At 29.5% G+C, this 12,496-nt stretch overlaps 1 protein-coding gene and 1 non-coding gene across 2 annotated transcripts; both read left to right on the top strand.

Moving 5' to 3' along the window:
- Nucleotides 1-5,821: 5,821 nt before the first annotated feature.
- TRNAV-AAC (transfer RNA valine (anticodon AAC)) lies at nt 5,822-5,895 on the top strand. Its single transcript has one exon. It is a non-coding gene; the product is annotated as a tRNA-Val (tRNA).
- A 2,550-nt stretch (nt 5,896-8,445) lies between these two features.
- Nucleotides 8,446-11,758, top strand: LOC105787671 (BTB/POZ and TAZ domain-containing protein 4). The gene is made up of 6 exons (XM_012614172.2): nt 8,446-8,735; nt 9,141-9,431; nt 9,788-9,918; nt 10,148-10,454; nt 10,532-10,845; nt 11,435-11,758. Exons 2-6 carry the CDS (start codon nt 9,195-9,197, stop codon nt 11,571-11,573), a joined length of 1,128 nt encoding a protein of 375 aa, XP_012469626.1. The 5' UTR covers nt 8,446-8,735; nt 9,141-9,194; the 3' UTR covers nt 11,574-11,758.
- Nucleotides 11,759-12,496: the final 738 nt, after the last annotated feature.

Here is a 12,496-nt window from a genome sequence, read left to right as displayed (position 1 = left end):
ATTTTTATTTTATTTATTTTTAACGTGTATATACTTATTTAATATACTGTCAGTGGAGTTTTTAGACTCCGCAAATAAGATCAGGAGTTGACAAGTGTCTTATAATATTTAAAAAGAGATACGTGACAATTTTAATGTAACTTGTAGAATAAGAAAAAGTATACATCTATAAGCGTAATTGGTGTATGACAGTAGAAATTTTAACTCCACAAATGTAATTGAGATTTTACTGCATAAATTGGGTATAAATACATTTACATAAACTATCATATGGAGGCAAAGAGCTATTACAACTAATTGAAGTGGAAATGGTTGAAGAAAAATAATATGAATATTAATTTTCAACTTTGAAAAAATAATTTAATGTTATATAATTCTTCATTTCTTTAGACAAAAAAAAAAAGCCCATATCTAGCACAAGTAGCATACTCTATAAACTTTTAAGATGGATATATCAACATTTAAAAAAAATATATTAAAAAAACATTTTTATCGATACTAAAAATAGTTCACACGACGTACTAAAAGATATTAGTGGTGATCCTAGAGAGTAGGGGTGTTCAAATGGTCGGTTTGATTATTAATCGAATTACCCGAAATGTAAGAACTTCGATCGATTAACCCAGATTTATATGTTTTTGTCTTTTGATTAAAATAAGTACAAAACATATAAAAAATTACATTGGTAATGTTCATTTTCTTCTTTTTTTCTATAGTTCAAAAAATATTATATATAATATATTATTTGTTTTAATTAATATAAAAAATAATAGTTCAATAAATACATTGCTAATATAAAAAATATATTATATATATTTCAGTTAATTACCTGATTTCGAATCGAATTAATGGATAACCAAAATTTCAAAAAAATCATTAACCGACTTCCAACCGAACTAAATTCAGTCACCAACCGATTAACCGAATTAGATCGGTTCTGCCGGTAAATTCGGTTTTAATCGAACAATGAACACCCTTATTAGAGAGAGTAGAAAATAGATAGTTCTACGAGAATTTTGATTGAGTGTTAGCATGTAAATAGTATCTTGGAGTATTTGAGGGGCGAAGGCAAAAAAAAAATTTTGAGAGGTCGGAATTAAATTGTATATTTTTCGATAGTAACAATGCAATTTTATTATTTTAATAGTCTATATATTTATAATTTTTAAAAGATTAAATCAAATTTTTATCAATTTTGAGGGTTAATGTGTAATTTTATCATTACTAATTTAAAATTTTATAAATTATAAAGAAACCTAAATAGAAAATTTTCTATTTTAAGGGGGTCAGGGCACCTGCCAGCCCCTGGATTCGTCACTGGAATATTTCTAGCGATGGGTAAGGTTTATTAGATCAGAAAATTAATAGGGGTATCCCTCAATTGATATTCCATATCTTAGAGTTAATGGAAGGGTCGTAGAGAACTTTATTAGGAAATTACTTAACCATTTACTTAACCATTTTATGATAAAATGATTACAAAGTTATAAAGGATTTTATTGTGGATATGTTAAAATGTGATAAAAGATATTTTTAAAGGAATTCTAACATGGATTTGGATGGACGGCGCGGTGCAGTGCATTTAGTTTACTTTTTATCCCACACTATAATATCTAATTTTACCGTCACCTTTGTTTTTACACTAATCGCAAATAAACGCACTATCCATCTAAATGCACTGTCCATCTAAACCCACCCTTAATATAACCCTGCAATGGTATTCTTTCTTTCTGATGATTTATTTGACGAGGTATTTATATACAACAATTTTATATTTTCAAATCTCAACTAAAAAAAAATGAAAGAAATAAAAAATAAAAAGGAAAATTGTCTCTATAGTTTACAAATCTTTTACCATGCTTGTTTTTTTATGAGGAGGGACTACATTATTTTCTAAAGGGTTCAATTATAGTTTTGCTCCTCTACTTATTAAAACTTGAGATTTAATCATTTTACTTTAATTTGACATAATTTAATAATTTACTTTTATGATATTATTAGTAAATTCAAATTAATAACACCGTTTATTATTGACTTTAAAATAATGATGCGAAATCTTTTTTAAACTAATGTTAAGCACTCGGTTGACGTGTAAACTCTTTATTAATCAAACATGATTCATTGAATTTTCAAATGTCATTGACTGAATAGTCGAATAACAATAAAAGAAAATCAACTAAATAAGGTGATTAAGAGTGTTTTGGATGGGCAGTCTGTTTACTTAGAATAAGACTAAAAACAATGGTCGTAGTGAGAAATCTAGCCTTATGAATTAATGCAAAACCAGAAGTGTGTATATTATAAAAATAAGGTGCCAGCAGTTGCAGGGGTTGGTTAAAGAAAAGAGGGAGAGATGCCAAGAAAAACATTGATAGTTAGATATGATAACAGCACTGAAAGTTGAAAAATGCAGGGACTGATGCAGTGAAAGTTAGCTGATGGAGGAGCGTCTTCACGTGCCAAAAGGCTGGACCACTCCCCCCCACTCTGGTTTTTATACTCAAACTATCATCCAATGCTATAATCACTATATACATCCATATATATAATGTTAGTGTTGTAGTTATAAGGAAAGAAATTAAGTTCGAATATGGGGAAAAGTCAGAATTTTTTTCTAGGGGAGGGAAGTCGAGATTATGTTATATATTTTATAAGAGTTAAAATATTATTTTATCATTGGATTGACTTATATTTTATAGCTTTTAGAACTAAATTAAAATTTTATTATTTTTGGAAGGTCAGTTTATAATTTTGCTATACAAAATTTAGAAGGTCTAAAACAAAAATTTTCAATTTTAGGATCAAAATCTTATCTAAAACTCGAACGTATCCACAAATGGTAAAACTTGAATTTAAGATATCTTGATTTCTACAATTTCAACTTCATCATTTCGATTAAAATCTTATTTATTTTCGTAAATTTTTTATAAATATTCATTTTTCATTCACATCATTAACGTCTCATAATCTAATACATATAAAAAAGAGGTAAAAGTACTATAAAGGTCTCGTACTATGAGTCAAATTACATTTTACCCTCTTTACTTCAAAAATAGACAAATTAGTCCATGTATATTAAATTAAAGAGTAAACTGGAACTTTTTGTTGAAAATTTCATCCATTTTTACTATTAAAAACCCATATGACTAACAGAATAATCAGATAGTTACACGTGGAGTGCCATGTGTACTTTATTCTAACATATAATGACTAATTTGCTCTTTAACCTACCGTACAGACACACAATAAGACAAAATACAATTTAACTTATAGTATAAGGACCTCAGCTGAATTAGCTATATATGCCAAAATAGTTTGTTAATTAGCCGTATAGGCCGATATTTTGAAAGTTAAGGAAAATAAACTGTTTTTGGAAAGAGTGTGTGACAGTGCGCTTTCTACATGCTTTTACACACTCTCTTTAAAAACGACATATTTCTCTAAATTAAAAAGAAAACAACTTATTTAATTAATTAATAATTATTTTTAACATATATGACTAATTTTATCATAAAAATAGTTTTATGTAATTAGTTGGAGTGGTGGTGCTACATTGGATTTGGAAGGGGGGGGGGGTGGGTTGTTTTTGCTTAGGTTTTGGTGCTTGGGACTAAATTACCTTTGACTGAAACCTTGGGGGAAGGGAAAGTCCAAGATGGTCAAACAACAACCTTTGACTGATGATCTGTAAATGTTATTTTTTTAATGTCGGATTTAGTTACTGACCAACAATTGATATAATATTTCATTTCTCAAGTGAGTGTGTGTTGGGAGGGAAAATCATGGTTCCAATGCCATATTGTCCTGTTTTCAGTTGCTTTCACTCATTAAATTGCGAGTTAGTTTCAACATTTTTCAAGACATTTAGACACTTGTTTAATTCTTCTATATCTTACTGCTAATTATTATGGTCACACTATAAGACAACAACAAAAAGTTCAATATGTTTATATATATATATATATATGGATTGTTACTTGAGATATATGACAGAGAGTTGTGTGAATACGTAAAATATTACGAAGGTTTCTGCATTACAAGTTAGATTGTATTTTGTATCGTTTATTATAAAACTAAGTAAATTAATATTTTCATCTAGTTCTATTATAAAATATTAGTATGACTAACGAAATAACCAGACAGTTATATGTGGTGTGCCATGTGTACCTTAAGTTGACGTAAAAAGACCAGTTTTTAACAATAAAAATAGATGAATTTTTTAACAAAATGATCAGTTTGCTCTTTACTCTATTGTACAAGGAGTAATTTGTCATGTTTTAGTAGAATGTGTAAATTGCAATCTAACTCCTACTACAATGGCTTTTATGGTAATTTTGACGTCGATAACGTGAAAATATTGTTTACAAAGAAGTTTTGTGTTTCGATTTTGTGTTTTATTTTGGATGTAGATTACATTTTGTGGACTTCGTTATGATAGAGTTGGGTTGACGACACTTCAAAATTTTTTTTGACTGAATCGAGAATCCTTAATAATTACCTATGAATCAATAATTTATACAAAGCTAGTTAAATCAATTTTGATGTCTTTTAATTGAATCCTTGTTTGTTAAGTATATAACATTGATTTTTTTTCTAAAATAAAAATTAAAAAAGAAATTAAATATCCCTTATTTTTCATCTTATTGGAATGGTTTTTAATTAAATTAATGATAATAAAATCAAGCGAAAAGCTCTAAATATTATATTTAGGGTCTGTTTGATTGACGGAATTGATTTTCCGGAAAATTATTTCTAACTTTTCCAGCGTTTGATTGGCGGAAAACATTTTTCATTTGGAAAATAAACTCCAAAACAAGGGAAAATGGGTTACATTTTAGGGAAAATGTCTTAGCCTTTCAATTTCCGTAAGACATTTTTCGTGCTCTCCTCTCTATCGCCTCCTTCATTCCTTCCTTCATTTCCGTAGAAAAGCGCTTATGTTTATCGATTTTCCAAGAACTTGTTTTTTAATTATTCAATACTTATTTTTAACACAATTACAAATAATTTATTTGATATTAGTTTTTTCAATTTATAACGATTAATATTGTAGCTTAATAATTGAGTATTATTATAAATAAATCATTGCAATATATGTAAAAATAATTTAAAATATAAAAATTTATTAATATATATTAATATATGTAAAACAACTTTTTCAAAAATATTTTCAAAAAATCGCAAACAATGCAGAAAATATTTTACACAGATTCAATCAAACACCAGAAAATATTTTCCAGTAAATCATTTTCCAGAAAAGTAAAACATTTTACGGAAAATATTTTACTGGCAATCAAACAGACCCTAATGTCACTAAAATATTAGTAAGCAACTTCAAAAAGTTATAAAATGATAACTGAATTATTCAAAAGTTTTCATTTAAGCCAAGGAACTATTTGAAAGCTTTCATTTAAGTCATTGAATTGTTAATTTTTTTTATTTCAAAAAAGTGTTCAACTAGCAAGTTTCAAGCGACAATTAAATAATCAATACAGTGGATCAGTACCCATCAACGAGTAGAAGAACATACTTTAGATCCAAGTTGATCGAATGGTTAGTGTTGTAGATCAAAGAAGAAAGCGGTTTGGATTTTGGTTCGTAGAGTCGTGATGTTCAAAGTTATTTCATGAAGAAAAAAAAAATTTGTAGAAGAGAAGGGGAAGAAGAGCTTTTGATTGATGAAGGTGGTATAAATAGAGAAGCCCATACAACAATGATTTTAACAGCATAATGACTTAAATGAAAGCACTTGAATAGCGACGTTGAATACTAATACTCAGAATTGATAAGTAAACATCTGCAATGTGAAGATTTCAACAATGGTGTCGTGGTGTAGTTGGTTATCACGTCAGTCTAACACACTGAAGGTCTCCCGTTCGAGTCCGGGCGACGCCAATGTTTTAGTTTATTTTCCTTCTTTTTGGGGTTTCTCCACGAGCCACTTATTTGGGCCAGGCTGCTATGATATGGTTCAAGTCCATACGGCATGTTCACAATTACAGCTTCAGTCACTACGGGGGTTTTCAAGCAAGCCTTTTTGTCACATTGGGTCTTCATTCTAGTAGTAATTGTTTATATCACAATCAATTCAGATGAAAAATCGAAAAACAACCACGCAATTTTTATTCATAACAATTAAATATGGTGGAGGGTGGGATTCGAATTTAGGTATTATTAAAGGGTCGCACGTAAGGGTTTTATAAGTTTCAATTTGATGGTTTGAGTCGCCTTATGCTTGGATACCTCTATTATTATTCACACTTTATACGGACACATTTCTCGAGTTTTATAAATATTATCAACTGAGACGCCTCTCTTCTTGAACTAGATTCTCATGATATATTGGTTTTTCGTAAAGGCTCAGGACAAAACTCTCTTCAAAGAACAATACCTGGTAGTTCAACCAGTTGTCCGACAAACAACCTTCGAAATCTTCTTTTAAAAAACTAAACCCCCTAAATAAGTACTTAAAAACCCAAAGCTTCAATATCTACCAACAATAGTAAGACTTCATAAACTAAATTTTGTTGCTTTTAGAACCTTTGATTTACTTATCTCTCAAGCAACAATACATTGAATCTCTTCTCAAAAGATTAAGTTTAATTCCATACTATAACTCATTAGGAATCAAAATCCAACTCGAATTTTCCTTATTGAGCTGTGATCTTATGGAAAAGTAGTAGTTGTGTTTTCTATTTATAATTTAGCAAGTATCAATAACCCCAAAACTAATAAAAGTATGTCAACATGTCGATAGGGTTACATGCTTTAAAAACTAATGAAAGCGTTCACACACTTGATTCAATTATTGATGCATAATTTTATATTAAAAAATAAAAAAATATTCTAGAATAATCCAAAAATTATATAAATATAGTAATATTGGTAATAAAATTAATTTGTCGATTGAGTCTTAATTCGACTGACATGAACATTATTATTAATGCAGGAGTATGTGAATTGATTGCACGGAACATTATTTTTAAATCTATAATATCATATAATTAATAATATTAAAATTCGATCATATTAAACATTTCATGCACCAAACCCCTAATAATTTGATAGTATAGGGTGGATCATCATCAACCTTCCTCTAGATTACCTTATCGAGTTTTTATTAATTTTTTAATTTTAATATTATAATATAAAAGTATGATAAAATAATATATCTTTCAAAAAAAATTAATAAAATATAAAAAATATATACTAAAAAGAATAACGCACATGTGCAAAAAAGAATAATGGGAGAAGCATCTTTGACTGCTACACCGTACCGGTCCAGCTCATTAACCGAACCAAAACAAAATTGGCTCTGCCCGACCGTCGGCTGCCTCTATACAGCAAACAATTAGCTGTAGACAAACACAGCTAAAATTATTTCAATTAAATAATTTTTTCATCAAAAATAGATTCTGCATTTATTTTTCAAATTTTAATTTATAATTACAATATACTAAAAATCTTAATTAAATTGATGTGACGAGTAAACTATTATATTTCGAGAATATTTTTATGAGTTAATATCACTAATTAATCATATACTGAAGTAGTTGAAATGGTTAAAAAAATTTATAAAAAATAAATTATGTTTTATCATGGTTGAGTTTTTATTAATTTTATATAAAATAATAATAATAAAATAAAAACACTTTTATGATATGGTATATTGAAGTCAAGTTGAGCTCGAATATTGGAAAGCTCGAGCTCAACTCGAAATTCGAAGCTCAAACTCGATCGAACATTCTCAATCCGAAATATAATTGAACTACTTGAGCTTGAGCTTGAGCTTGATTAAGTTCATTTATTAATTTTTGTACACAAGCTCGAAATCAAGCTTAATTTAGCTCGTACGTTTTCAAGTTCGAGCTCAACTGAATAAGGCTCACGAGTGCTTGAGTTAAGTGTTGCTAATATCAAATTCAGCTCGATTGATAGTTCAAATTTGAACTCGGCTTGATAATCATTTAATCGAGTTCAATTAAACTCGAATTATTTGTAAGTATACCCTTATATTATGATTTTAGACCTTTAAATTTATAATTTCAACAAAAACTTTATTTCATTTCCACATAAATTTTTAATTAATATATATTTTAAAATTTAAATAAAAATTTCGCATTAGCTTTTTTGCAATAAAAAATGGAAAAAAAGAGAGTAATTCATGACTTTTTTGCAATAATTTAGTAAAAATTTACTGGGAAGTCAAAGACAGTTGAAAACAAACTGTTAGAATTATTTTATTTATTTTTTGCATAGCGGAGATTAAAACGGGGGAAATCAAGCACGTGAAAAACAGTTGGAGGACGTGGAAGCGCGTGACCGAAATAAGCACGTGAAAAACAGTTGGAAAAGAAACGTAGAAGAGCAGAGTGGAATTTGAATAGTAACTGATTTTTTTTCCCCAAAATTTATTTAATTTCCTTTTAATTAAAATTTTCTAATTTCTAGTTTGTTTATTTGTTTATTTGTTCATTTTCATTTTATCTATCTTTAGCCTCTGCACCAAAGCTTGTAGGCAATAGCGGTGGCGCTTGAGATAGGCGTCGGCAATTTTGAGTGCTAGGAATATCAGATTCCGGCGGTGTTTTAACTTTTAATTTGACTCTTATTTATACTTTGAAGATTTTTTTCAGCCGGAAAAGGAAGCAATCGGTCGTCGCCGTTTCCTTATTTTATTTTTGCTGTTAAACAAATTACGTTAAGAAGAGAAGCAAAAAAAGGAAAAAGAAAATGTATGTTATTCATTTACCTCAATTAATTTCAGTTTTTCTGTGAGATTTTGATCTTTTTGAGATTTTTTTTTGGAGTAAATCATGTTAATTTAGTCATTATTGAATTTTGCGTTTCCGTATTATTGAATTTTGCGTTTCCGTATTTCGTTTAGTTTTGATTTGATTTGATTAGAAAATGTGAAGATTTGTTTTAATTTTAATTTTTTTTAATGTTTCAATTTCGTGAATTTTTAGATAGTTTTTGGATCCGTATGTGGATATTCAAGGGACTATTAGTAGTTTATACGTTTTTGATAATCATGCTCATTGCTTTTGCTCCTTTTTTTAACTTAATCTTCTGTTTGATTTTGCATTGCAATTTGTGAAATCGCTGATCAAATCTATGCTTTTTTCAATCATTTTCAGATCCAAGGAGAAAAAAATTATTAAATCCTTCCAAAAGGGAAGTAAATTGAACGGATGGAAACTATTACAAAGCAATCACCTCAAGGTTGCAATAATATTTGTCCAACGCCACCTCCATTACCAGGCCCAGCTATGAACTGTCGGCGGAAGGGATCGGCAACAAAAGGAAACAGCTGTGCGTCAACAGCCACGAGAGATTTGTGGGATAACCTCTTTGATAGGGGCTATAGGGCCGATGTTACAATTAGAACTAATGATGGTGGAATCATCTATGCACATGCCGGTGTTCTTGTAAGCCCCCTCCTTGTATTTCCATCTCAGATTTTAATGATTGTAAAAAGCCTGTTTAATGTCATGAACTAACCCCAAATTGTGATTTTTTTTCTTTCTTTCTTGTTTGGCTCATTCTTTCTTAATTTAAACTAATTAAAACACTCTCAAGTCCAAACATTGATGAGTTAGATAAGCTCTTTTTGGTTTCTTACACAGTTTGATAGTATATGCAAGTTTTAGACCATAGACAATGATCAATCCTCTGTGTAAGTAAATAGTTATAGGCATTGAAACGGTGGGGTTGTGACATTGCTGATTTGCATGATTTCGTTCTTATCATTGATTCAATCCATTGACTGGATATTTTCCTACAGGGCATGGCTTCTCCCGTCTTAAGAGGCATGCTGAAACAAGCAAAGGGTGTTGGCCATAAGAGATTGATTTCAATCCACGGTGTTCAGCATGACGCAGTTCGGGTTTTCATCCGGTTCTTGTACTCTTCCTGGTAACTACCCTTTCCCTGGTAGAGATTTTTTCGAATATAGTTCGTAAACCAATATAATAATTGGAAATCAGTTAACATTTGTTCAAAAGATTGACAAGTTAGGAAACTGCCAAACTGGTCTTTACTTGTTCAATTTTAAGGCCATTAAATGTAGAAATTAGAGCCATTGATATCCTGTTGGCTGCATCATGCTACTAATTTGCTAAATGTAATTGGTTTTCATCTGTAGTTATGAGCAAGAAGAAATGAAGGAACTTGTCCTGCCATTGTTGGTATTGTCACATGCATTTGTTGTTCCTCAGTTGAAGCGAATTTGTGAACAGCAACTCGAGAACAGCTTGCTTACGCTAGACAATGTCGTCGATGTCTTCCAGCTCTCTTTACTTTGTGACGCACCTCGGCTCGTGCTGCTTACTCACCGTATGATCCTAAGGAACATCAAGGCTGTTTCCGCAACCGAAGGATGGATTGCCATGAAGAGGAGCCATCCAGCACTGGAAAAGGAAATTTTGGAATCCATGATCTATGAAGAACAAGTAAGGATATGTCTTTAAGGCTGTTTTCCATTGTTATTATCACTTTAATCTTAAACTGGTAAATGTGATTTTCCTAGATGGAGAAGGAGAGAATCAGAAAATTGAACGAGCGGAAGATTTACCTTCAATTATACGAAGCAATGGAGGCCCTTGTTCACATATGCAGAGAAGGATGCAGGACAATTGGTCCATGCGATAAGGATTTAAAAGACGACCAAAAACCTTGCACTTACGAGGCCTGCAAAGGGATCGAATTGCTTGTTCGCCATTTCGCCGGTTGCAAGTTGAGAGTCCCCGGCGGCTGCATCCATTGCAAAAGAATGTGGCAGCTCCTCGAGTTACACTCCCGTCTCTGTGCGGATTCAGGTTCATGCAGAGTTCCTTTGTGCAGGTAATTAAAAACCAAGCAACATGCTTGATGTCAATTTTGTTCACTAAAATAACTAATCTAATCCGCAAAAGTTAGGTAAAAACACTTCTCCAGTCCTTCTCAATTTCGATATTAAGCAAATTGATCCCTCTTAAAAACTTGAAGTAATTTAATCCGTATTAATTTCAAAAGTGAGCAACTAAGGACTCATGTTGTTGATGTTTTCGTTAATAGTACATAATTTTGATTGGTATAATAACAAATTTAGCCCTCAATTTTTATATTTTATGTAAATGTTGCAAGCTAAAATTATTAAATCAAAGACCAAAACGACATAATATGTAGATGTTATGAGCTAAATTTGTTATTATACCAATAAAAAAATGTACCATTGACAAAAACAGTAACGTTGTGATTAATTGTCCTTAGTTATTCACTTTTGAAATTAATAAATGATTAATTATTCTAAACTTTTAAAAGGGATCAATTTATTAAATATCAAAATTAAAAGAGATTAGAGACATCTTTTTACCAAAGCCATTCATTTATCCAATCTTATTTATTCTAATGACTTATTGGAACCCTAACTTTTTCAATTTATTTTTTTTAGGAATTTCAAGGATAAAATCAAGAAACAATTCAAGAAGGATGAGATGAAATGGAAAGCACTAGCTAAAAAAATCTTGAGCACAAAGAGAATTGGAGGTGAACCGTATTTTCTGTCCTCCAAGTCCATCTCTTCATATTAAAATAAAGTTATAGATCTATTTAAGGGTCACGTATAGATCGGCTCCAAACTAAGTTTTTTTTAAGTTTGGATTCGTTCAACTTGAACTATTATATGTAATACTTAAATATGAAAATAAAAACATGTATTAATTACGAAAATATGTATTAAATAAAAAGTTATATAAATATTAATGTTTAAAAAGTATATTTTTGTTTTTAATAGTAAAATGGATTATGGGACACATTCGGGTGAAGCTTGAATAAGGAAATTAGAAAAGAAAAAAGAAATCCAAACCACAGCTACTTAAATGGTTTAGTTTCCACTTTTATACCTTTTGATATGCAAAACAGCAATGAGTCATTCCCTTCCTAATAAGCTTGGTTTCTTCTAGTTTGCAAATTGTCAAATCTTAGACGAGATATTTTTGCCAAAAATTATTTTTTATTTTTTGAATTTTAAAGATTTCATTTTTATAATTTTTATTAAAAATTATAATTTTAAAGTTTTATATTTTTATTTAAATTATGAAAAATTAATTTTTAAAATTTATTTAAAAAATTATGTATTTTAAAGGGTAAATTCCAAGTTGACAAAATTGTATAGATAATATCCATTTAAAATGGAAAAAAATTAAATGAGCTTAGACTTTCACATTGTGCAAATAGTAATTTAAAGCTTGAATGCCATTTGATATGGTTGCACTTCCATTTCATATCCTCTAATCTTTATTCACTAAACCCTATACCAATTGTTCGAAGAATCACTACTTGCTTTTTTATCTTTACGATTTTTGAAGCATTTATATGTCATTTTAATTTATTTTATGCTATTTGATACGATCTTTTATTATTTAGATTTGTATTTGATGCATCATCTACTGGTATAATTTATAAGTTTAAATATGTTAAAAAATTTACACTCTTTTAAAATTTAGTTATTATA

The sequence above is a fragment of the Gossypium raimondii genome, chromosome 2 (assembly GCF_025698545.1).
Source record: "Gossypium raimondii isolate GPD5lz chromosome 2, ASM2569854v1, whole genome shotgun sequence".
NCBI lineage: Eukaryota > Viridiplantae > Streptophyta > Magnoliopsida > Malvales > Malvaceae > Gossypium > Gossypium raimondii.
Note: the sequence above shows the minus strand (reverse complement) of the source record. Positions and strands in the feature narration are given on the sequence as shown.